The following is a 26,894-nucleotide window of genomic DNA, read 5'->3' as shown; positions in this document are numbered from 1 at the left end:
CTCTGTTGTACTCTCCCAAGCTCTTAGTCTAGTAGCACACAGGAAGTGCTCAACAAATACCACTGATTAATTAATTGATGATGATGATGAAGAAATTAAGGACTAGTATTTCAGATCCAATCTCTCCCCTCCTCATCCACCTCTGAACTCCTAAGGCAATGATTTCTGAGGCTCTCTCTAACCCTTTCCTCTCTGTCTAATTTAGTTGAAATGGATTGGTAGGACCAATAGTTTTTGACAGACAGGTACACAGTGATCACAGAAATTGTCTAAGCTCAAAAAATGGGAAACAGAAGCTTTTGCAGAGATGTGAGGCTGGGAATCCTCCCTCCTCTGAAGACAGATCCCTGTCTAGCGGGACCTAGATGTGACTCTCCATCTGCTTACCTCACAGCCTTTGACACAGTGAATCAGCGCTGGATGAGGATACCACTTGAGTCCTGCAGTGCAGACAACTCTCTGAGAAAAGACAGGAACAGGAGTCCATTAAAACAAACTAATTTCAGTATGAAATCCCTTTGAATGCCAGAACCACAATTGACATTCTGAATTTGGAAGCCACATTCATGGATGATCAAGAACCCTCCTGAATGAGGGAACCTCTCCCAACCGTTGGCCACAATCTAGACCAATCCTGAGTCTCATGGCCACCACCAGTGGCAATCTAGGATGTTCCTGAATGTTGGAGCCCCATTGAATGACTCAATCAGTTTCATTTTCCACAATCCAGCTTTCCCCCAATTCTTACATGGTGCATTTAACTTGGCACTTTCAATAAAAGAAACTTTAAGATTATATTAATATTTTTGGTTTTATTGTTGGGACTTATTCTGTATTTCACTCATGAGAGGGAAGGGTGGCTAGGGCCAGGAATTTTACAAAGTGGTCTAGTCACAATCATTGGAAGCTGGCTTTGGGAGCACAACTAAGGGTCAAGAGATTGGAACTGAAGTGTGGGAATGAAGAAATGTCCTTTGTGGCTAATATCATACACACTTTCCAGTCTGGATTCTTCCCCCAGCGTAATGGAGCTGTGGCTGAGACAGGAGAAGAGAAGCAATGAGAGATGATTTCAAACTATTCTACCCTTTGTACAGGAGAGGGGTTACAAACTCATGCCTCTTTAAAAGAGTCCAGTTAGAAGGGGAAGGGATAGTGCTTGAATTCAGTAGGGGACTTGGAGCCCAAGCAGGTAGAATGGCCTTGAAAAACTACCTAATGTGCTTGGCCTGAAATTCCTTGTGGCCTCCTCCCTTAACTCTCTGAGCACCACCCCTCCCACACTCCATCCAGCCTGCCAGCCCCTCTTTCTCTAGTTGCTCACCCAGGGCTCTAAGGGAGGACTTCAGAAAGGGAAACAGCGGATGGATTTCACTTTATGACCACAACGGTATGCTCATCGTGTCTGCAATGTCTGTTTTCGTGTGAGCCCTCGGCTCAGCAAGGGGAGCGGTGGGTGGTAGCTAACACTATGGACTTGAGAAAATGCAGGGATTAATATCCAGTAGGGACCCGGCTCACCCCATCCCTTCCCCTGTTTATCTGAGGGCTAATTTAAACCGTCTGCAGGAAAACGGCAGTGTGTTTTCACAGTTTCTGTCATTTGAGGCTTACCTGACGTGGGTTCAGAAAAGGACTTTTATACTATCTCCATGGGGCTGTTTATCTTTCCGATGCTCTCCTATTTTCCACTACTACTCAGGCACAGCTTGCCCCACCTGTCTTGCAACAGGGCCCATTTGTGTGAAAGAAAAGCGGGAAAGTGGACAGATGGTGGGGAGGGAGGTCGGGATGGGGGCTGGAGAGGAGAAGGGACAGTCAATGTTGTTTACGCCACAAAGGAGGAGGCCTCCGTTCTGGTAGCTTCCATGTCTGCAGCCACACTCCTGAAAAGTCCTGACAGACATCTGGGTTATTCAGGGGCCTTCCCTCACCCCGGGCTGCAAAAAAACTTCTATTTATTGCTCAATGCCACAGGCAGAAAACCACTCCTAGGGGAGGTGGGTTTAGAAGGGGAGAAGAGGGACTGAGTAGGGCAAAGGGGCAGTGAAGTCCGAGACAGCTCACACCTCGGGTTAAAGCCTTGGGAGGAATTCCTTAAATTTTATTTTGTTTTACTTCTGAAACACTTAAGCAGCTGGGAGTTTCTGTGGGCTGGAGGCTTACAGCTTGGGAGTTCTGCTGGTTGACCTCCACCTTCATCTTTACCTCTCTATGACCCTGTTATATCTGGAGTATGCTGGGATTGGGCTAAATATCCTCTTCTTCACCATGGCCTCTCCATTGCTCTCCTCTCAGCTCCATGCCCAAGGCCCCAGTGAGGAAAGCTAAAGAAAGTGATGGGAAAGCATTCCACAAATATAGAAGCCTTAGACATACTTGTTGATGCTCAGGGTGTTGTTTTACTATAAGGATTGTGAGATAGCTTCTCTGCTATCTACCTATAGAGAGCAGACAATTTAGAGGAAAAACACAGAATAGCTTCCTCAAGATCAGGTATTCACTGGGCAGACCTGGGAATACAGTGTACACTCTCATCTACAGGTAGTCCTGTGGGTTGCTCATATCCTCATACCCTCCTGCCCTTGGAACTAGCCTCTTGTTCATTTTTCCAGAAAAGCCACAAACAATGGTGTGGAGCAAAGAAGACCACTGTCCAGAAGACTAGAAATCTATGAGGAGAGCTGGAAGCTCACAGATTTCTGGGAGAAGGCTTCAGGCTGAACCAGGACCCCAAATAAGGTCCACGGCATCAAGGAGCCTGTGCTGGAGAACAAGGTGGGATGGAATGGGGGCAGAGCCTGGAGAGTCCAGTGTTGCCTAATGAAGAGCCTGAGGCCTGGGAGCCCGAGGATCTCGGGTTCTAATCCCGGCTCTGCCACTTACCTGCTGTGTGTCTTTGGGCAAGTCACTTAACCTCTCTGTGCCTCAGTTTCCTAATCTGCAAAATTGGTATTCGGTACCTGTTCTCCCTGCTACTTAGACTATCAGCTCCATGTGGGACCTAATTTTCTTGTATCTACCCCTGCACTTAGCATTGTGCTTGGCACATAGAAAACACTTAAATGCCACAATTATTATTAGTAGTAGTACCCTTCCATCCAGCTTCTCGCTCAATCCACCATGTTCATGAGCAGAGGCAGATGGAATCTTTCCTGATCATTTACAACTTTCTTCTTCTACACCTTCCATTTTGCGTTTCTTCTGCAAGTCATTGTAGAACGCTTACAACACCTAGGAAAGCCTTGGTCTTTTAGGACACTTCAGACCCAAGCGCAGTGCCTGGAGAACTTTCTCATCTACATCTGCCACGTTCTCCCAATCTAAAGAATAGTGTGGCATCTCTCTCAACCCTCTCCTGGATTTCCCAATGACTTATGACAAGCTGCTGTAAGCAGTACCCAGTGGTGTGCAGAAAGTCCACCTTAGGGAGGGTCTGAAGGGCTTTGAGTAGCAATAGGAGTCAGGGAGACTTGGACTGTGAGCCCATGTGGGACTGGGACTGTGTCCAACCTGATTATCCTGCATCTACCCCAGCACTTAGTACAGTGCTTGTTACATAGTAAGTGCTTAACCAATACCACTTAAAAAGGGGAGGATTGTTACTGAATTGCCAAAATTGCGCTGTCTCCACCTTTCTCCACCTTTGGCCATGCCCCCAAAAAAGCTAGGTGTCTGGGAGTAGTGCTGAGTGAAAGTGGCAAAATAGTCAAGAACAAGGGAGGAGCAGTGTCATCTCACCTCCCTGACTTAAGCAGGCCAAGGATTCTCTCCTCAGACTAAGGCAGTGCCCTTAGTCTCCCCCCTAGGCAGTAGGAGGAATCAAACTCAACAGTGTGTGGTAAGCATGCTTACACTGACACCACTGATAGATTTGATAGATCGACATGCATGGATGCAGGTCAGGGAAGCAGCACAGGCTTGGGAGTTAGAGGATGTGGGTTCTAATCCCCGCTCTGCCACTTGTTTTATGTGTGACCTTGGGCAAGCCACTTCACTTCTCTTTGCCTCAGTGACCTCATCTGTAAAATGGGGATTAAGACAGTGAGCCCTATGTGGAACAACCTGATTACCTTGGATCTACCCCAGTGCTTAGAACAGTGCTTGGCACATAAAAAATGTGTAACAAGTAGCATCAATATTATTATTATTGTTTTCTCAATAATGACATATGCATAGATGGCTTCCTAACCCTGCATTGGCATAGGGTGAATTTCCAGCCCTGAATAAGGGATCAAGTGTGGCCTACAGGAAAAAGCATGGGCCTGGGAGTCAGAGAAGCAGCATGGCTCAGTGGAAAGAGCCTGGGCTTGGGAGTCAGAGGTCATGGGTTCAAATCCCGGCTCTGCCACTTGTCAGCTGTGTGACTGTGGGCAAGTCACTTCACTTCTCTGGGCCTCAGTTACCTCATCTGTAAAATGGGCATTAAGTCTGCGAGTCTCAAGTGGGGCAACCTGATTACCATGTATCTACCCCAGCGCTTAGAACAGTGCTCTGCACCTAGTAAGCGCTTAACAAATACCAACATTATTATTACCTGAGTCTTAATTCTCATTCTGTCACTTTTTTATGGTATTTACTAAGCACTTACTATGTGTCAGGCACTGTCTTAAGCACTGGGGTACATAGGGTGGACACAATCCACATCCCACGTGGGGCTCACAGTCTAGTAGCAAGAGCATGGGCTTGGGAGTCAGAGGTTGTGGGTTCTAATCCCGGCTCTGCCACTTGTCTGCTGTGTGACCTTACACAAGTCACTTAACTTCTCTGTGCCTCAATTACCTCATCTGTAAAATGAGGATTGAGACTGTGAGCCCCACATGGGACAACCTGATTACTTTGTATCTACCCCAGCTCTTAGAACAGTGCTTGACATGTAGTAAATGCTTAATGAATATCATTATTATTATTATTATTATTAATAATCCTCATTTTACAGATGAGGTAATTGAGGCACAGGGAAGTTAAGAGACTTGTCCAAGGTCACAATGACAAGTGATGGAGTCTGGATTAGAACCCAGATCCTTCTGACTTCCAGATCTATGCTCTAACCACTAAATAAAGCTGTTTTTCTTGCCTGCTTTGTGATCTTGGGCAAGTCACTTAACTACTCTGTGCCCCACTTTCCTCAACTGAAAAATGGGGATTCAGTGTCTGTTCTCTCTCTTACTTAGACTGTTAGCATCATAATAATGTTGGTATTTGTTAAGCGCTTACTATGTGCACAACACTGTTCTAAGCGCTGGGGTAAACACAGGGGAATCAGGTTGTCCCACATGGGGCTCACAGTCTTAATCCCCATTTTACAGATGAGGGAATTGAGGCACAGAGAAGTTAAGTGACTTGCCCACAGTCACACAGCTGACAAGTGGCAGAGCTGGGATTCGAACTCATGAGCCCTGACTCCAAAGCCCATGCTCTTTCCACTGAACCACGCTGCTTCTCTAATGTGGGACAGGGACTGTGTCTAGCCTGATTAACTTTTATTTACCCCACCACTTAGAACAGTGTTTTACACATAGCAAGCACTTAACATATGTAATAATAAAAATGATGATAATGATAAGGACAGTGAAGATAATAATAAAGACCATCTGACCACTCTCTGCTCAAGATAGACGCTGATGTTGTTACCTCTCACACCCATGAGGAAAAGCACAGATCACCTGCATCTAGGGCCGTTCACACACGCATTTAGTCCAGTGCTCTGCACACAATAAGTGCTCAATAAAGAGCTTTGACTGATTGATCAGTTAACCCTCTGGACCAGGCCCCACTATTTATGCCATCAGAGAAGCTAGGCCCCCGGGGCTGCCCAGAAGTAGCTGAAGTTAGCCAGGGCAGCTCTATCAACTGATGGGGAAAAATCACTCTGAATGAATTCTTTGGGTTCAACCAGCTGATGGAGAGTCAAATGGCAAGGGGGTGGTGAGGGTCAGAGTAGGCAGACAGCAAAAGCCAAGTCTTACCTCACATCACCAAACTAAACACAAGATGAGATGGCTTCACAACAAGGGAACAGTGTTATGACAGCAAAATTCCCCCATCCACCTCTGTGCGTGGGCGCTGAACTCCCCACCTTGAGTGACAGGTTTCTCATAGGGCTGCTCTCCTGGGGACTTTGGATGCAGTTGCTCGCCTGAACCTGCTTACCTGGGGACTTACAACACCCTGATTGTCCCCCTTTCCTTACAGCTGCCATGGTCTGGGGTTTCCCATCTCTATAATTTTTCTTCCCTGGTCTTCTCCATTAGAAAGGCATGGGGCTTATTTCTGAGGAGAAACTGGGGAAGGGTACCAAGCTGTTTCAACTCTGTCTTCCTCAGAGAAGTCTTGTCTTCACTAACTTTCTCACTTCCTTAGCCTCGAAGTGCTAAGAAGCTTTCAGACTCCTAGGAATCCCCACTGAGGATCATGGGTGATTGTGAGTTTGGAGAAAAGCTAAGCTCTCCAAACCCTAACCCCCGGGGTCTAGAGAGGAAGATGAATATAAATCCCTTTTTAAAACCAAACTTGAAGCAGTCAGGCGGCGTTCCTTCTAATGTTTTCCCTGACCCAAGCCCAGGGGAGCTGGGCATTATACTAGAATAAACCTTTTTTCCATTTCTAATAATATTACTTTGGATAAATGAGCACCTTTTCTTCGACGAGTCCAAAAGCACCCCAATCTCTGAGAATCTCTTCAGCCCTCTATTTGTTTGCTGAGACACAAGGTTGGAATCACTGGGTTTCTTTTCCCCAAATAAGCCAGTGGATGCTACTGAGCTAATCCTTGAAGCACTGCTTCTTGCATATGACCAGGCTGGCTTCACACTGTCAGAAAGGCAGCAAGGACACCCAGGCAGGGGGCTCTTAGTCCTGGGAAAACCTGGTGGATTGGAGTCCTTGGTGGTGTCCCACATCAGCTCATTTGCAATACTCTGACAACCTCTTCACCCGAGGGGTTCTAATTCTGACTCCACCACTTCTCTGCTGTATGATCTTGGGCAAATCACTTAATATCTCTGTGCCTCAGTTTCCTCATCTGTAAAATGGGATTAAATCTTACTCTTTCTTAGTCTGTGAGCCCCATGTGGGACAAGGCTAAGTCCAACCTGCCGATCTTATATCCACCACAGCACTTAGTACAGTGCTTGGCATATACTAAGCACTTAACAAGTAAAATAATCATAATAATAATGGGCTGAAAACCTAGACAAACAATTGAGTTCTAAGATTTTTAGATTTCAGATGCAGAAGCTGGTGCAGAGATTGAAATCAAGCACACCCTGTGGCACAGGGCATCTAGAATGAGAGACTTAATGAAATATGGATTCAAATTTCCCTGATCTCTGTGCTGCTAGGCAAGATTCTGTCCCCGGGGCTTCCTTATTCCCAGAAGACATGAACTAATGCAGAGCAGTGAGAGAGAGAGAGAGACCCATAGAATTCTCTCCCCTGTCTTTCCCCTCATTCCCTTTCCAACACTCTGGTGGCTAGAAACTGGGCTCCATTTTAACATGGGAGAACACCATAATGCCGGGATGTTATGAGAAATAATTTGGCTTGGAAAAACCCAGCTGAAAAAGGTTCAGATCTGAAAACTCTTGGAACACCGATCAACACAGGGGCAAACCAGACCCACATTTTCCACTGTATTCCTGGAAATCATCAATCTCCTCTCTCCCCCTTCCCCCCCTTTTTCTACCACTTTTTTTTCCTGCTGCCTAATGAGCCCCCCAGGGACCCGTGGAGGTATAAAACTCGTTACAGCTCCCCCTGAGCACTGGCATCAATAAACGAGGGCAGTGTGGAGGAGGACTGGGTGGGGGCTGGGGTCCAGGGAAAGGCTGGGGGGAGGAGACTATAGCCTTTCAAGCCAGAGTTTTATTTCAGCCTGAATCACAGCAATCTCTTCAATGCCTACATCTCGAGAAGGGGTGAGTGAGAAATAGGGCATTTCCAGGAGATGGGGGCTGTGTGGAGGCTGGCAGACAGCCTGAGCCAGTCTGGGTCCAGCTTAATCAGGGAGTCCAGAAGGGCTTCAGCTCCACAGGAAATGGGGCATTGCTTTGTACAGTGGTAGTGACTCTCCTAGGAAGCTCTGGGTTTGAGCAGCTGTACCCGGGAGCCAGAATAGGCTGTGGGGTTCCGTACCGAGATGTGTAAGGATGGGACTACTTCTAGGTATCAGCACATGTGTGTGCGAGTGTTTGTGAGTTTAATAATAATAATAATAATAATAATGTTGGTATTTGTTAAGCGCTTACTATGTGCAGAGCACTGTTCTAAGCGCTGGGGTAGACACAGGGGAATCAGGTTGTCCCTCGTGGGGCTCACAGTCTTCATCCTCATTTTACAGATGAGGTAACTGAGGCACAGAGAAGTTAAGTGACTTGCCCACGGTCACACAGCTGACAGGTGGCAGAGCTGGGATTCTAACTCATGAGCTCTGACTCCAAAGCCCAGGCTCTTTCCACTGAGCCACGCTGCTTCTCTTCTCGAGTTTGACAGCGAGAGTCAGAAAGGGAGAGGAATAAGCAAGAAAAGAAGAGGGAGGGATCAATGGATTTGTTTACCTCCCCTGGAGGGGGCCGGGGTCATGCTAAAGTACACCGCTAAAGCCATCACTGACCTTCCTAGAGTGGTAAAATAGTCATCTCCTACAAAGTCTACAACTCCAAGGGAAGGGGGCTGGGGACTGCTGGGATAGGACCCTCAAGCACTCCAGACAAGTCTCCTTCAGCTAATGTGCTGGCACATTCAGTGAGAACTACCACCTTTTCCCCTTTCTCAGGTGGAAGCTAGATGAGGAGAAGATAGGGGTTAAGGGGAAACCTTCTCTATGTGCTAGAAGGGAACATGCCATCACCAGTATGTGAGATGCCATGGAGTCCATTGAGAGATAAGGGGTAGGAGGAGAAAGAGGGAAAGAGAGAAAGAGAGTTAAAGAGGAGAGAGGGACAGACAGAAAGAGAGACTGGGGGGAAAAGAGGAGAGGAGAGGAGAGAGGAAAGAGACCTATGGAAAATGCAGTGTCTAAGACATCTGACCTCGGGGATGGAGGGGAATTAGTCACTTCAGCTAATTTGAGAAATGGTACACCCTCTGTATCAGGTTCTTCAGATAGCCATGTAGTAATCTGGGGTGGGCATGGAGCAGCCTCTCCCAAGCACTCCCTCTGCGCTCCCTCAACCCCTCCCATGCAGCCTCTCCCCACTGTTACCACTTCTTGTCGCACATACCTAGGGCCAAAATGAAGGCAAATAAGAGTATGAAGTTCTCCGCTAACCCCCTCCTGGCTTGGAAGGCAATCAGTCAGTCCTCCCAAACCTTTCAGCATTAGTTCTCCAGTCCTATTGCCTTGAGATACAGCATGAGGGTTGTGAAGAGCCAAGAAAAGGAAATTGCTGCTCCCTCAGCTTGACGAGCCCCTTAATGCAGGATCAAGTTTCACAAGGAGAAGCATATTGGGAAAGCCCAATGCTAAGTGACAGCGATACCTCTCTAAAAAAAGGCGGTCACTCTAAGTGACCTCCAGGCCTTCATCTGCATGGGTGCTGGGGACCCAGGAGTACTGCCTTGCTCTGCCCTTCACTCCTTTGTCTCTGAGGGAAAAGCACTCAGAGGGCAGGTGAGTCTGGTGCTTGTTGAGGCTGAAAGAGGGAGGCCAGGGGGGCAGTGGGAAGGGGAACTTCGCTAAACCCCTTACCTCGACGCGCATTGGATTCATCGAGTGTGGGATGTCTCGGAAAGTCATGTTCACAGGCAGGATGATGGACTCACTATTGTGATCCAGACACGAGGTGGCACATTCAGCCCCTGATGGTCACATTCCAGCAAAGGTAGAGGGGGGAGAAAGAAGCAAAGCAAACAGCGGATTAGCTCTACAGCCATCACATTAGTCATCTTAATAACACAGGCCCACACCTCCCCACCAGGTCAATCCTGTGGCCAACTGCGGTGGGCCCCTCAGCCACTCTGTAGGGATCACCTTCCAGGCTCCGCCACACTGTTGGGCTCCAACCCCCTTGCCACAGAGCCACAGAGTGGCCCACAGACTCATTTCCTTCCAGGATTGCCAAAACCAAGGGCTAACCAGGAAGGAGTCAGCTAGGACTGTCAGCGGGGAGAGAAAGAAGTACATCGTACCTAGAGAAGGGGAGAGGGAGCTGGTTCCTGGATGATGAGGAGATACAGCACTCCACTCATCCACAAGCCAGGACCAATGCTGAACAGAATGACATTTCTGAACCTCCAGGACCCAGTGAAGGGTCTGTTTCCCTGAGCCCGAGGGCAGAAAAAGACTGCCAGGAGTTATCCAAGCCCACCTTTTCTCTCACATCAGTCAATCCACCAATCGGTGATGTTTAATTGGCACTTACTGTGTGCAGAGGACTGTACTAAGAGCTTGGGAAAGTACAATGCAGCAGAGTTGGTTCATGTGATTCCCTTCCTATAAGGATTGTGAACCCTATTTTGGACAGGGACTGTGTTCTGTCCAGCCTGATGATCCTGTATCTACCTCACCACTTTGTATAATGCCTGACACATAGCACTTCACAAATATCATTAAAAAATAAAAAGCTTAAGTAATAATAATGATGGTATTTAAGTGCTTACTATGTGCCGAGCACTGTTCATGAGGGGAATTATTGCTGAATTGTACTTTCCAAGCATTTAGTACAGTGCTGTGCACACAGTAAGCACTCAATAAATACAATTGAGTGAATGAATGAATGAGACTGGTCCCTACATTTAAAGACTTCCACAGTCTCTACTGGAAACCCAATCTGCTTTTTAGCTGCTCTCCTCATTGAGAAATGCTTACTACATCTAACCTGAACTCTTCCTGCTGTTGTTCAAGCTAATTTCCTTTAGCTCCATCTTCATTGAACTTGGAAGTCATCTGATGCTATTTTCCAGGGATAAGCCCTTCCCCATACTTGAAGACCCCTGTGAAATTACCCCCCGCCCCAACTTTCTCTTCTTCCCCTTCTTCAGAGGCCCCCTTTTAGAGTGCTTCATGCAGATTTTGGAATCCTTTCTGGTTGTTCTATCTCTTCCAAGGCTACTCTGATAATGCTACTTTCTATTTATTATTCATTACTTACTATCTGTTTTCATTCCTCTAGGGCCCCATGTTTCCTCCCTGATAGTAAATTAGGCACTCTGAGGGAATGGACAGGGAACATGTCTGCTAATTGTGCTGTATTATATTCTCTGAAGTGCTTAGTTCAGTGCTCTGCACATAGTAAGCGCTCAATAAATACCATTGATTGAAGCATTTACACTGAGGGTTCATGCTCAATCAGTCAATCAGTGGTCTTCACTGAATGTTTACTATGTACAGAGTACTGTACTATGCATTTGGGAAAGTAGCTTTGGAGTGCTCACTAGGGAATAACTTCAGGCCCTAGAAGAATTGGGAGCAACAAAAGTATCTTTTGTCAGAAACTCCCAAACAGAGTCATCCCAGGACAGAGCAAATTTTGGCCACTTCCCTGGCTCCCAGGCCTCTTAAGACTCTGTCCTTCCCTGGGATGGCCAGAGATACTCAGCTCATAACCAAATGGGCCCTGGAACCAAGGACCCCAGTCTCTGGGGTTATAGCAGATTTACTGAATTAGCACGAGGTTCTGACCTTTAAACTACTCCCTCTCAATGGTGATGACAATAATAATTGTGGTATTTTTTTAGTGTTTCTTGTGTGCCAAGCACTGTACTAAGTAGAATATAATCATATCAGACAGAGTCCATGTCCCATATAGGGCTCACAATCTAAGGGGCATTTAAATCCCATTGTACACTCTCAAATGCTTAAACACAATACTCCACACACAATAATCTCATAATAAATACCACTGCCTTCTTGATTGACATAAGGGAACTGAGGGACAGGGAAGCTAAGCAACTTGCCCAAGGTCACACAGCAGGCAGGTGGAAGAGCCGAGGATAAGAACCTAGACCTCCCGATTCCCAGTTCTGTGTTCTTTCCAGTAAGTCATGTTGCTTCTTTCTCCATACAAGATGATTTGCTCCAAGCCCTGTACTTCCTCTGGAGGGTTAGTCAGTCCATCATTAGTATTTATTGAGCCCTTACTGTGTGCAAAGCACTGTACACTGTCCTTGTCACGAGCCTTCTGGCTAACCCCAGGAAAAAAACGGAGAGAATGATTAGCCTAGTGTAGAGATTGGGAAATAGAGGGAAGGGGGATAACTTATGTGAGTAAATCAGAGTTGGGGCCAAAACAAAATTGGAAGACTGAAACCACCTTGCTGCTTCAATCTCTGGTTAAATACTCCATGTTGGCATACAGGGCAGAACAGCTGGTCTTCAGGAAACTGTCTTAATTAATTCATTCTGGTATTTATTAAACACTTCCTATGTGCTAAAGCACTGTGCTAAGTGCTGGGGAAGATACAGATAATCAGTCTGAACACTGGGACTCATAGTCTAAGAGGTGGAGAGAGCAGGTATCTTAATCCCATTTTACTGAAGAGGAAACCAAGATTCAGAAGAGTTAAGTGACTTGCCCAAGGTCACCCAGCACATCAGTGACAGATCTGAGATTTCAGCCCTGTACTCTCTCCACAAGGCAACACTCCCTAATTCCCTAGCGCCTCATAAATTTAGAGCTCTGGACCATAAAGAGGGAGTTACTCTTTTTTTTAAGGTATTTGTTAAGTTCTTACTATGTGCCAGGCACTGTTCTAAGCACTGGGGTAGATACAAGATAATCAGGTTAGACACAGTCCCTGTCCCACATGGGCCTCACAGTCTTAACCCCCATTTTACAGATGAGGTAACTGAGGCACAGAGAAGTGAAGTGACTTGCCAAAGGTCACACAGCAGACAAGTGATGGAGCCGGGATTAGAAACCAGGACCTTCTGACTACCAGGCCCATGTTCTATCCACTAGGCCATGTTGTTTCTCAGTTATTCTCTAAAGAATCTGGCAGGTGAGGGGGCTCGTTTAGATGATAACAAAGAAGTGGAAAACTCAAGCTATTGTATGCACATTGTAAAGAGTGATACTTAGCATAAAGTTGAAGGCCAGTTTCAGTTGCAAATAGGAATGCAGACTAAAATTTGAATCGAAAAGTATGAGGGAGGGAAAGGGTACTAGAGAGTGAAGCAATGCCTTAATCCTCTCTCACTGAGCACATGCTTATTCACCTCAAAAGAGGCACTAGCTACTTGAGAATGTTCTTAATTTGCTCAAATCACTAGGAGAGTCAGGTTGAATGACCAAATTTGGTGGCTTGGGCAAAAAGAAAAGAACAGGGGGCATGGAGAGAGGAAGCTGCAGTCCTTTAATTGGTGTTTGGTATTTGAAGATGCGGGCACTTTCTCGGGCCCTTAGGGATAGCTGTTCTTGATAATCTGGGTGAGGTCATTTGATAATGGTTGTAAAGGGCTTTGAGTTCTTTTCCAAGGTGTACTCCAGAAAGTGGCGGGGGTGGGGGAGAAGTATGTGAGGGGGGTGCTTTTACTCAGCAAGATTGCTCTCCCTGGATGAACTGAAGCCATGTAGTTGGCCTAGTCTGGCCAGTGGGAAGAGCAAGGATGGTGGAAATCCTCTTTTCTCCATGGGGACACTGCAGAGAGAACACAGCAAGTAAGAAGTAGCTCCACAGCTCTCCTCCCCAGGCCCTCCTAGAACCTCAGACAGGAACCAAAGACCAAGTCACCATCACTAAAATGAATGGGTAGGGTAGGCTCTGACAGAGTCACTGTGTGAACCCCCACAATCTTAGGGGAGAGAGTTAAGTTGAGGGTTTGGGTTTGGGCTCCAGCAGCAAAAGAAAAGAAAAGAGCAAGGAAAAAGAGAGAGGGAAGAAAGAGAAAGGGCAAGGAGGGGAAAGGGTGAAAGAGAGGAAAGAAGGGGTGGGAGGGAGGTTGAGGAGGAGGGAACAAAGGGAGAAAAAGTGGTGAAAGGGGAGATAGGAAAAAGGACCAAAGGTGCGATAAGGCAAAGGGTAAAGAGGAGAAAAAAGCAGGAACACAATTTCAACCAAGAGGCCTTCAGTTGTTTGGGTTCTTGGAAGGCCACAAAATGGAGTATTTAGAGGCAATCGGATTCCTGAGGTGGGAAAAAGTCAGCCTTAACAGCTTCTGTTGAAAAATAGCCAGTCTCTTGGAAATAATGAAAGGTCACCTTATCTCAAGGGTAAAAGACATTGTCAAATTAAGAGGTGATGTTGGCTCTTGGGTGTGCTCATGCTCTCCCTCCCTTTTTACTTGGCTATTTATGCCTAAGAAACAGGTCTTTATTGTTTTGATATATGAGTAGTAATTGGCATCATTATAGAACAGTGATCTCATCCAGGTCCCTGCCTCTCTTCCCCTGAGAAAGATCGGCAGCGGCTTTCTGATCCCTTAAAACAGTTTCAAAATAATGAGGGCTGACACCAAAGGCAGCATTTGCTTTGCGTTCAGATGGACAAGGAAAAAGGAACCAAAGACTAGTGGCAGGAATGAAGGACAGGGCTGGGGAGGAGTGGAAAGAGGACCCAGGAGATTTTCTGACCCGAGTTCCCCATTTGGAGGGGCTCACTTCCCAATTCTGGGGGCAATGGAAAAGAAACTACAGTGGGCTGACAGAGAAAAGGCCAAATATGGACAGAATCTTTCATCCTAAAGCTCAGGCCTTCAGAGGGTAATGTGACTGGGTGACTTCACCTCAAATCGAGGATCTGGAGTTCTAAGCCCTGCCTGGTGGAAACCACATGATCCACCTCTGCCTTACTTGGAAGGACTTCATTCCTGGAAAATTAATTAAATCATGAATGAGTCCTTCCATACCAAAATAGACGTGTCCCAATGTCTTTTGTGGAATGGATAGAGGTCCCTTAGATTGTGAGCCCCTTAGACTGTAAGTCTGTGTCCAGCCTGATTATTTGTATCTCTTCTGGAGCTTAGTACAGTATTAGCACATAGCAAACACTTAACCAACACCATTATTTTTAGTATTATTATTATCTCCAGAACCTGCTTGGAACTTTTCTGTGACCCACTCCTCCCTACTCTCCCTGAAATTTTGAGAGATGTAAAGTGTCCCTTCAGGCCATCTCTGCATAATGATTTTAACCCTAATCAATCCATAAATCAATGGAATTTATTGAGCTCTTAATGTGTGCAGATCATTGTAGTAAGCACTAGTCCTTCTTGCTTTGTCTCAGCTCCCATATGGCCCCTAAAGCCAGCAGGAAAACCAGAATCATGACAGAAATACCAGGGTTGACAATGAGGTTGGGACTCCATCAACTGGAGGGTAACTGTGTGGTCTGCCCTGAACATGGTATTAATCAGCTATTTGTTGCCTGGGACAGACTGTTTCAAAGGGAGAGTTGCAGACAGGAGCTCACCAGAGCCCCTCCACTCTTCATGCTTGGTAGTCTGGGTGTGAGGGGAAAGAGGAGCATTCATGTACCTATTCCATATCCATCCAGGCACTGCAGCTTGAGGTTGCTGTTTAGTTGGTTGGGAAGGGAGCACTGGCCCTGCATCTCCTTGCAAACGTGAAAGGAACCGCTCCAGGTGCCATCCTTCCGGCAGTGAATGACATTGGCAGCACGGCCCTGAGGATGGAGAAACAACATCAGCACAACAGGCTTCTCACTAACATAACTTGCTTGCGGTGAAGTACAGCAACCTACACCTGAGTAGTTTCATCAGGTGAGGACTTCCCTGGCCAAATGCCTCCAGCCCTTTAGCTAAGATCCGAAACCTTAAGGAAGGCCATGTTCTTGAAAAGGGAGATGACACTGCTGCACAGATTCATCCCTCCAACAAAAGTGCCAACTCTAAGAGCCCAACCAAAGAAACATTTGTATTAGATGAAGAAAACGATACATTTTGACAGAAGATATGTGTATGGGCTTCCTCTTGCTGATGTAAGCCCCTATGAAGTGACTCACATAAAGATGAGCCAACAAGGAAATTATGATCACAAGAGACAGAATAAAAAACATTACTGGATACGCAAACAGCAAATGTCACAGTCCAACACAGGATGCACTCAGAGGAAGAGGTTAACAGTCCCTGAATGATGTTTCAGCCACCCCCACACGTATGGATAAAATCTCTTCCTTCAAGATAATTCATTTGTTTTTCAATAATATTGGCATGCCTGAAGGGAACAGAAAGATCCTTTAATAACAACTTCTTTTTCTCTAGAGCCTTCCTTCAAAGAAGGGAAGCCATTGATTATTATGATTCATACAGCCCCCACAACATGGATGGGAGAGAGGTAGGGGTCGTGGTTATTAGGTTCATTTTACAGTGGAGGAGCCAAGGTTCAGAGAGGTTGATTAACTTGCTGATAGTCAACAAGGATGCTAATGGAATAGACAGGTCAAGGGCACAATCCTCTTGACTCATCCTCGAGATCACACAGGATCACAACTGATGAGCCACAAGAAGCACAGTCCTCTAAGGAGTCGGTATTAATCAAGCAGTGATATTTACAGAGTACTTATCATATGCAGAGCACTGTACTTCAATGGTTGGGAGAGTAGACAACCACGGAGTGGGTAAACACCTTCTCTGCCCAAGACAAGCTTACAGTCACCTTAGAAGAGCATGGCGCAAGATGTTATCCCCATCGGCGTCTAGAATATACAATGGAATACCCATCCTCCTGCTAATAGTTTCATGCAGGTACATTGAACAGTTCTAGAAAAGACCATAGAATCGTAAAAAGACACACTCGGCTATTCCACCAATTCCCACTGCTTCGACCTACTCTCTGTTGCCCACCACACTTCAAACACCTCCATCATTTGCTCCCTTTCTTCTACCCCTCTCTTTGTCTCCTCACCTCACCTTCATCTCTTCTTCTCCTGCTCTCCTTCTCTAGTTCTCCCATGACAGTTGGTAGCCCAGAGAGCAGGGACAGATCTCAGGCAATGGCAAACCCAATGATTTGGGGAGGCATCGTCCATTTGTTTATGAAAAATGCCAGTCACTCAAGTGGCTTCTCAGAGATGTTCTCCAAGGAACTGTCATCCAGGGCAAATCATCTAAGAAACAACTTTCGCTTTAGAAAAAAATACCATATAAAGTCACATCCCTTTCTTCACCCCTCCCCTACTGCCACTCCTCTGCCTCTTCATCATCAGTGGTATTTACTGAGTGCTTAATAAGTGCAGAGCACTGCACTAAATGCTTGGAAGGGAGTTAAGAGTTAATCATGACCAGCACCATGCTAAGAAATTAGGTAAATTCAAGATCATCAGATTGGATGTGATCCCTGTCCTTCCCAGCACCTAAGAGGGAGGGTTAGCTGGTATTTCATCCCCATTCTGCAGATGAGGAAAGTGAGGCACAGAAAAGGTAAGTGACGTGTCCAAGGTAACAAAGGAAATGAATGGCAGAGGTGAGAATAGAATCTGGATCTCCTAACTCAAAGTCCTGTGCTCATTCCACTTGACAGAGTAATGAACAGACGGATGTTCCCTCCAACCCCACTTTCATTTCTTCTTCTCTTGAGTCACTGTCCCCTTTTCAGCCCTTTTTTTGCCCTTCCTTTCCACCCCTCTACACCCTGCTTTCTCTCTCCCTGGACTGGGGGTTCCAAGATTCTATCTCTATTTTATCTGTCCAACTTAAACTACATTGAGTTGCTTGAGTTCCTTAAAGGGGTGTAGTTCTCCCCTGACTGAGGCCGGTTGGGTGGAGGGAGAAGGGGAACAGTAGGTTGAAGAAGTCAAGATGGGTAAAAAGGTCAATCCAGTCAGTTTGAGAACCTGGTAGCTCAGCCCAATTAATCAGTCATTCAATCAATCAATCAATGGTATTTATTGAGTGCTTACTGTGTGCAGAGTACTGTACTAAGCTCTTGGTACTATACAACAGAGAGGGTTAGAAACATTCCCTGCCCACAGTGAACTTGCCTTCTAGAGGGGGAGACAGTTATAAATTATTTATTTATTTATTTTTAGATCTATGTATATACATTTATAGATATGCACATTATCCATGGGCCAGGAGCTCTGTGGGTCCTGCAGTTCCCAAGACAGTCACTTGCTGTCTGAAGAGCCTTGTAGGGCCAACTGTATCAGCCAAGGGCCACCTTCTTTTGACTGTGGGTCACTGGAGCAAATGTGTATTGTTGTCTCACATTCCCCTCCATTCTAGCTAGGCTTGTTGTCGAACACAGTGTTCTGTGGTGACGCAACGGGTCCTTTCCCCAAGATATCTACCCTGGGCTCTGCAGGGGCTCCCGGTGGGGATTTTGTATATCCGGTGGCCCCGATATCACACTCAAGTTCAGACTGATTGGGCCTAAGGCTGCAATAGCCTGGCCCTGGCCAAGACCACAACAGGAAAGCCCACATCAACTAGAGGATGGGCGGTGAAAGGCCCAAGTTGTTTGCTCTCCTCTAGAGGATAGAGGAATGAACCAAAAAACACAGAAGGTGCCAATCCACTCTAGGGTAAAGGGATCTGGAAAAAAATCTCTGTTCCTCAGGCTCTTTGTTGAAGCTTAGGCACCAGAGAGATAAAATAAGATCTATTAGGTCACCATACCCTTTGCTGACCAGGATTGGATGGTTTCCTCCTTGCACAGGATGTGTTCTGGTCAGTTGCAGGTCTGCCTCCTAAATTTCTTTAAAGAAAATAAATAAATCCCCCAAACTCTCTCTCCTTGGATGTGCTACTTTCCCTCAATAATTGGCCAAATGAGACTGGTGCAAAACCACTGCTCTTGGTCAGGAACTGTTGCAAGGAGGATAGACTAGGGGAAAGAATATGGGCCTGGGAGTCATGGGGCCTGGTCTTAATCCTGGCTCTGCTACTTGCCTGCTCTGTGATCTTGGGCAAGTCACTTCATTTTGCTGTGTTTCAGATACCTCCTATACAAATCAATCAATCATTCAATCATATTTATTGAGGACTTAGACACAGTCCCTGTCCCACATAACTCTCCTCTAGACAGTAAAATCATTGTAGGCAGAGAATGTGTCTAACTTTGTTGCATTATCCTCTCCCAAGTGCCTAGCACAGAGTTCTGCACACAGCATGTGCTCAATAAATACCATTGATTGATAGAGCTCACAGTCTTAATCCCCATTTTACAGATGCAGTAACTGAGGCACAGAGAAGTTAAATGACTTGTCCAAGATCACATCTTAGACAAGTGGGAGGGCTGGGATTAGAAACAAGATCTTCTAACTCCCAGGCCCATGCTCTTTCCACTAGGCAATGCTACTTCTCTGATGAATTGTACTCTCCCAAGCACTTAGTACAATGCTCAGCACACACTCCAATGTTTGGATGATGGAACAGGGTTCTGTGGGAATTCTAGGTTACTTCTTTCAGGATCTCCCTGTTAGGGTTAAATTTAGTCACAGTACTCTACTGCTTCTGGTTTTTATCTTAGTAAGTGCTCAACCACTTAGTCCTGTGCTGTGCACACAGTAAGTGCTCAATAAGTACCATTCATCTAATTTTTGCAGTTGTCCTTGTATCTTTTTGTTGCTTCAGTATTTTACTGGTTCATCTCTCCGTTTGTGTGTCTCAGGAGTCTCTTCTCCCTTTTATTCTTTGATTGTGACCGCTGAGGACTAGGAACTATTTTAATTTCCACCCATCTATTCTTCCCCAGTGCTTAGTTAGTATAGCATAGTTAATCTGCATGCAGTGAGCACTTAACAGATACTATTACTGCCACTACTTCCCCGTGGGTCTCATTCATTCAATCTTATTTATTGAGCACTTACTCTGTGCAGAACATTGTACTAAGCACTTGGGAGAGTACAACAATAAATATACCTATTCCTTGCCCACAACGAGCTTATAGTTTAGAGGACGAGCTTACAACTTCCTTCCAGAGGAGATGCCATTTACCCAGCTTCCCTGACTGTTAGACAAGCCCTAGGACCTCCTCCCTCTCCTGTCCTCTCCTCTCTTATTTCCTTCTTAGTTGACTCCTATTGATTTCTTGGAACTTTTCAAAAGGTTCCCAGTACTGAAAGGTCACTAGCTGGGCAATCCTAATAGTTCAGTGAAGCTGTAAACCGGCCAAGAAGGACATCTCTACCTGCTGAGAAATACCAAAGAGGAAAACAGAGCTCTGCCTGAGGATATTAACACCAACGAACTGGGACTAAGATCTGGAGTTCTGACTTTTTTTCCTGTGTGCCAAAGAGCCACAGATTTGATCACCAAGGATTCCTACTTTGGTGATTGATTCACTTTTTGGAACATTGGATTGTCAAGTGTGAGGGTGAGGGAGGGGGGCGAGGAGGGACAATGTCCGTTTGGCATAGAAAGAAAGACTGGAATGCCAGCAGCAATAAGGACAATCCAAGGTCATATGGACAATCACTAAGTGAGACAGAAACACGGCTCCTAATCCCCAGCTGGGACTGTCCACGCCACCACATGTATAAAGGTTGCATGGCCTGAGAAAACAGCTGAGAGGAAACAGGATATCACAGGGAAGGGGCCTCTCACCCCCACAGGCCAAAAGAAGGTCCAGCATGTACAGCCACGCTGCATCATTCTTAGTAAATCTGTCTGGCATCTGAGTCTAGGGTAGCCTCCCTCCCTGATTCCACAGCTGTGGGAAACTCCACAGTGTCACGTCCTAGAGTTGAACTTGATCTCTCTAAAGGATCCAAGAGGGTTCTTCCTCCCTAGCATTGGGGTTCAAAGTGAGGGAAGTGCCAAATTTAGCATGATCAGGACTCGAACCCCCACATTTCTCCCAATTTCTCTTGGAAGCCAGATGTTGTCCATGATTGGCTTTGAGACTTGGCCCAGGTTTGCTCTGAATTGGGTCCATGCTTCCTGAAAGGTTTGCAAACCTCAGCAAAACAATGGACAGGGTTGGCTGGAGTTTCCAATTCAGAACAGGGCCTGAATCTGGAATTGCCTGATTTTACACTAGGGTTTCAAGCTAGGGTCTCCCAAAGAAGGAGCTGATTGGGGTGCACTGGCATTCTATCAGCAACTGCAGCTCTCATAATAAATAAAGAATAACTGTGAGACTAGTTCAGTGCTTACTAAGCACTAAGCCCTGTATAAAGGGGAGGGAGAACAAATATTTTATCCCCATTTTACTAATGAGAAAATTGAGGCACGGAGCTCAGGTGACTTGTCCAAGGTCACTCAGCAGACAAGTGGTAGAACTGGGATTTGAACCCAGGTCATCTGATTCCCAGACCAGCTCTCTTTTCACTGTTCACAGCTGTTTCTCCAGCAGTCCTGCCTATACAACTCCTTCCACTCTGAGGGAATGGCACCTAAAGGGTTGATTCAAATTTTTCAGAGACAGGTGATGAGCCACTGATGGCTGTGTACTATTCATTCGTGTTAACGTGGTTCGCTATGAAGTCCCCAAGAATGGGACCCAGGAAGCTGAGTCTACAACAAAACTCTCCCTCAATTTGTAGTGCTTCAGAATCACCACTTGGAAAATGGGGCTACTAATCCTGGCCCCATCCCAGACTCTCGGAGAGGCTTACTGAGGTACTTAGAGTCATTCCAAGGAAGTTGTGTTATCCATAGAACCCATTAGGGTAATCATTCTCCTCTTTCAACTCTGACTCCCAGCAATACTGACTGATCCTCATCCTACCTCAATCAATCAATGGTATTTATTGAGCACTTACTGTGTGCAAAGCACCCTACTAACCGCTTGATAGAGTATAGTACAATAGAATTGATAAACATGTTCTCTGCCTACAATGAGCTCATAGTCTAGAGGGGAAGAGAAACATTAAGGTAAATAAATACAGTACAAATAAGTACATAAGTGCTGGGGGGCTGCGGGTGAGATGAATAGTGCTCATTTTCTAGACCGTAAACTTATCTTCTGGACTCCTTGTGGGTGGGGAATGTGTGGGTTTATTGTTGCATTGTACTCTCCCAAGCTCTTAGTACAGTGCCCTGCACACAGTAAGAACTCAATAAATACGATTGATTGAAGGGATACCAAGTGCCCCAAAGACAGAGATCCAAGTTCATAGATGATGCAAGGAGAGAGAGCCCCGGGAGAGAGGGAAGCTTGACCATGTGCGGGGGAAATGAGGCTCATTCTGCCCTAATTATGTTTTTCAGGGTAGAACTGGAAGATTTTGATGGCCCTTTCCAGGAAGTGAGGGATCTTTGGTTGGTCTAGCCATCACACAAAAACCATAGCCCATGAAAAATCAATGGCTTCTCATCCCTGCATTAGTCTCAAGAAATTGTGACTAACTAAGGTTCATCTATTAAGGAGGTAGGGAGACAGGTGCAAGTGTTCAGGCCTGCAGTAAAGGCTGTTCCATAAAGCTTCCTGTAATTCCTGGAATATGTGGGACACCCTGTGGAGCCAGATTCTCCATTTCCTCATCTTGCAGGTGGTAGCCCAGGGGAAGCTTTTTACAAAAGGAACCACTTTACACTTTCTTTCTACTAAATTATGCACTGAGATGGCTAAAGTATCTACTACTGACCTGGATAGCAAGTCTGGATTTTGACCATTAATGGCAAATGTGCCCTTTATTAACACAATCTCAAAAGTCCCTATGCCCAGCTCAGTCTGCATTTCAGCTGCTTTTCTCTAGGAAATATTCCAGGGGAAAATCTGGAAGATCCAGACACTACTCCTGGAAAGGCAAGCCTGCCCCGACATAATCTCTTGCAAAACTCCCTGCTGTTCTTCTTGTTTGGATGCAGCCTGCATTATCACCTCATCTAGCCAAGAGCATTTTAGCAGGTTTTAATCCTTAGATAATTAACACCTTTCGGCTGGGTCAGCTGGGGTCGGGGGTTCCCATCTCTTTGTGTGCTATCGGTTGTCTGTTGGCTTTGAAATATCCCTCCCCTATGTCTTTCATTTTCCTAGAGGGTATTTTTTTAAGAAGATCCACAGCTCCACTTTGAGTGCAGAGAAATTTATCAAAAAGGCTGATGGTTCAGCACAATCTCACTTCTAATTGATCAGGTTTCCTGCTTGTTTCTCTGGTAGATTTCCTCTCCCTCCCCTCCTCCCCTAACATTCAGCATGTGTGGCCCACCTAGCCTTCATCTCACCTCTGGACCCTCATCAGAAGCCACAGGACCGGCTCAGATTTCTTTGCCTTTGCACTCTGTGGACACAGCCCTGTGGGTGGGTGGACTTCAGGACTGCCTTCTGCCCAAACTGCTACTTTCCATCCAGGGTCTCAAAGTACTCTTCAGATCCCAATTTGAGCCTGAAGTACTCCTTCAGCCCATTGTTACAGGCTGAGTTACCGTGGCTCAGTGGAAAGAGCCCGGGCTTGGGAGTCAGAGGTCATAGGTTCAAATCCCAGCTCTGCCACTTGTCAGCTGTGTGACCATGGGCAAGTCACTTCACTTCTCTGTGCCTAAATTAGCTCATCTGTAAAATGGGGATGAAGATTGTGAGCCTCAAGTGGGACCACCTGATTACTCTGTATCTCCCCCAGTGCTTAGAACAGTGCTCTGCACATAGTAAGCACTTAACAAATACCAACATTATTATTATTATTTCTTTAAATCATTATGCTCTCTGCTTCCATGAGTCTCCTTTCCTGTAATATACAGGAGGTGGTTGGGCATCTTACTTTCACCCCTTCTCCTTGTATGTTCTACTTAGTGACTTTGTTTTGTGGGGAGTTTTGTGCAGTCCTGGTAAGCCCTGGTAATCTTGTCCAGCCATTTGTTGTTAATTTTAACATGCGTGTAACACTGCTGAAGTTAACACTCATGAAGTTTAATGGGTCTTCTTTTATAGAACGCGATCTCACAGACATAGAAAAATAGACCTGCAACCTGGTAGGGAGTCTTATAGTCCAATGTCACCAAACTCTGTTCATAAATGATTTTGTTTTATACTTCTTTGTCTATCATGCATCAGTGGATAGTGCACTGCCTACTTAAGAAGCAGAATTTGGTAACAGCAATAGGGTCTTTGGTTATGTGTAAAGTTTCCAGGGGGGAAACTGGTCATTAAATGATGCTGAGTCCACTCTGTGAATCACATAATCATTTGCTTGGCTTCTTGTGGTTATGCCCCACTAGAAATATGACTGGCAAGAATGAGACAGTGAAAGTGGCATTACACTGGCAATATAATTCATGCCATGGCACAGGCTCTTAATACCCAAGTTTTGTGATTGGACTAACTAGTACAGTGTCTGGCACATAGTAACTGCTTAACAAATACCATCATTATTTTTATTAAGCCTTACCTGCCATTTATGATGGGAGACTCCTATCAGGTGAAACCCCCCCCCAACAGTACAATCAGTAGTAATCAACAGCTCCTGAAAGATTATCTCAAAGTCTTTAGATAAGTGTTGGGTCTTGGTAGGAAGAGCTTCTCAGTGGTTTAAGCACTTATTCTGACTCTAGCTTTCAGAGAGGAGTCTCTACTTGGCCAGAGGCAGTCCCCAGCTGGTTAAGGAGAATCTTTGATTTCTATCAAAGATGGCTTTCAGAGAGTTCCTGATTGATCAGTAGATGTCTCCATCTGATTAGCAGTCTTCTGTCAGAGACAGTCTATTGACCAGGTTCAGCCTCTGAAATATAGGTAAAAACCCCAGTTGGAAAGGGTTTCAGACCAGTTGGGGGTACTCCATAAAGCTGCAAGCTCCTCAAGGGGTGTCTTTCTATTTCATCTTCTAAGGAGAGTAGTTCAGTGCCCTGGTCACAGGAGGTGTTCTGTGAATATTGCTACTACTCTGAGCTTCCCTTTTCCAATATCAGGAAACAGGCAGCAAAGCAGTATGGTGGCAAACAAAGTGGGATTTGTGAGAGGTAGGCAGGCTTGGAAGGGGTAACAAGCACAGAAAGACTCTAGCTTTTCGATCCTTTTGGAAAACTCTTGGCATTTTTCCTCCATCTTGCTTAAAAGCTCTCAGGTCTTGTCTGAGACTTGATAGTCACCCCATCCTCAGCCCCACAGTGCTCAAATTCATGCCCATAGTTTATTTAAATTATTTTTTTCTTTCCCCTGTAAGATTGAAATAAGGAGGGAACGTTACCTACCAATTCTGATGTATTATACTCTTCTAAGTGCTTAGTACAGCGTTGCTACTGAGCACTCAGTAAATACCATTGATTGATTGACCGGGGATAAGCAAGGTTAAGATGCCAGGCTAAAACATGTGTGATGGAAACTAATAGTCTTGTTTCCAAAGCTGAAAATTCATGGGGGCAATGACTTGCATTTATCCCATGAAGTTCACACCCTTGAATGACAGTGAAAGCAGTGGGGAGGCACAGACTATGGGTATCTTCAAGCCCTTTATAATATGGTGCTATTAACTAGGAGGGTACTGTTGATAATGTCAAAGAGAATGACTTCAGTAGCTATCAGATGGAGTCTGCCCAAACAGGAAACATTTGGGAGGGTGTAACTACCCAGTACAAATAATAGTAATTGTATTATTTAAGTGCTTACTAGGTGCCAGGCACTTTACTAAGCACTGAGGTAGATAAAAGCAAATCGTGTTGGACACAATCCCTTTTCCACGTGGGGCTCACAGTCTTAGTCCTCATTTTACAGATGAGGTAACTGAGGCCCAGAGAAGTGAAGTGACTTGCCTGAGGTCCCACAGCAGACAAGTGGTGGAGCCGGGATTAGAACCCATGACCTCCTGACTCCCAGGCCTGTGATCTATCCACTATGCCATGCTGCTTATCAAATGACTTTTAAATATTCCTGGAAAGTTATAACAAAAGAACAAATTCTCCATTCAGATAATTAAAAATGAGGCTGATGCTGTTGGCTTTTTAAAGAAACATTTGGGTTTGGAAAAGAATAGTGTTAAATTTCAAATTAACATTTTTGAGGGGTGAGAGTGGGGGTCAGGGAAGGCACAGAGAGAGTCAACTGATGAATAAATAGAAAAGAGACCCAGGTTTGAACCACCTCCATTCAGCAGCAGGAAAACCTTCCAGGATACCAGATGACTGGGAAGAGCTTCCAGAGGCAAAAACCTTTGTAGATTGGTGGAGTCCTGGGTGACATCACTGGGAGATAGGTAAGAGACTAGACTTGAGATGAGGCTGCCTTTCTTTTATTCTCCAGCCTCCACCCCACAAAAAGAGGCAAATTTTCAGTTAGTCCCCCAGGAATCAGGTGAATCTCCAAATTACCTCTGGGATGGGTAGTTTGGCCTCTTTTAATTGTATTTGTCAACCATTTTCTATGCAACGGGCACTGTAATTGCTTAGGATCAAGAGCAAAAGACTCTCAAGTCAGTATTGCCAATTTTGGCCACTTCACAATAGTTGGACTCAAGGTTCTATTTGAGCTTCTTCCCTGAGTTCCTGGAAAGAAATGAATTACTGAGATCTCAGAAAAGGGGTTAAAATAGGCTGGATATAATCCACCTCACTACAAGGTGGTGAGTCTAAACTGTAAAGTTGCCTGGGCAACACCAGCAATTTGAGGATATGAGGTGGAGATCACAGTCAAAATGAGAGCTGGAAAGTTGCTGGAATAAATCAATTGTACTTACTGAATGCCTACTATGTGCAGGGCACTGAACTAAGTGCTTGGGAGTGTACAATATAACAGAGTTGGTAGACACATTCCCTGCCCACAGCAAGCTTACAGTCAAGAGGAATAAAAGGTGAAACAAGCAAGGTAATAAATAGCAATCCTAATAATAGAAACAATCTGGAAGAAGGCAATTCATAGCAACTTATAAAGCCTGGATTCCTCCTCATTTTGCAGATGCTTTCTTCCCAAAAAGAGATTTAGAGAGCATGAGGTCAGGTTTAAGCAGCAGACATCACAAAGCTTATAAGAGACCAAGGGAGATATATTAGAGATGAAGAAATGGAATAAGGAGAAGAAGTCCAGAGCAGAATTTGGAAGGAAAGTTTTGAATATCTCCAGTTTAAACCCCAGTTTCACCTTACAGGACTTTGTGCCACATTGTCTGGTGCAAGACATTTCCAT

General features: G+C 45.5%; 1 protein-coding gene across 2 annotated transcripts in view; it reads right to left on the bottom strand.

Annotated features, from left to right (window-relative positions):
- Positions 1-26,894, bottom strand: part of PAPPA (pappalysin 1) — a 276,545-nt gene that overhangs the window by 30,010 nt on the left and 219,641 nt on the right. The window contains exons 18-20 of one of the 2 annotated variants that reach the window (XM_029063721.2): positions 15,417-15,564; positions 9,692-9,801; positions 388-459 (exon numbers count right to left, since the gene is read on the bottom strand). In XM_029063721.2, coding sequence (XP_028919554.1) covers positions 388-459; positions 9,692-9,801; positions 15,417-15,564 — 330 coding nt within the window. Of the gene's footprint in view, positions 1-387; positions 460-9,691; positions 9,802-15,416; positions 15,565-24,397; positions 24,502-26,894 lie in introns of those variants that run through there. The other variant, XM_029063723.2, reaches the window with a different exon arrangement.

This window comes from Ornithorhynchus anatinus, chromosome 4, assembly GCF_004115215.2.
Source record: "Ornithorhynchus anatinus isolate Pmale09 chromosome 4, mOrnAna1.pri.v4, whole genome shotgun sequence".
NCBI lineage: Eukaryota > Metazoa > Chordata > Mammalia > Monotremata > Ornithorhynchidae > Ornithorhynchus > Ornithorhynchus anatinus.
This window is presented reverse-complemented; position numbering and strand designations above follow the sequence as displayed.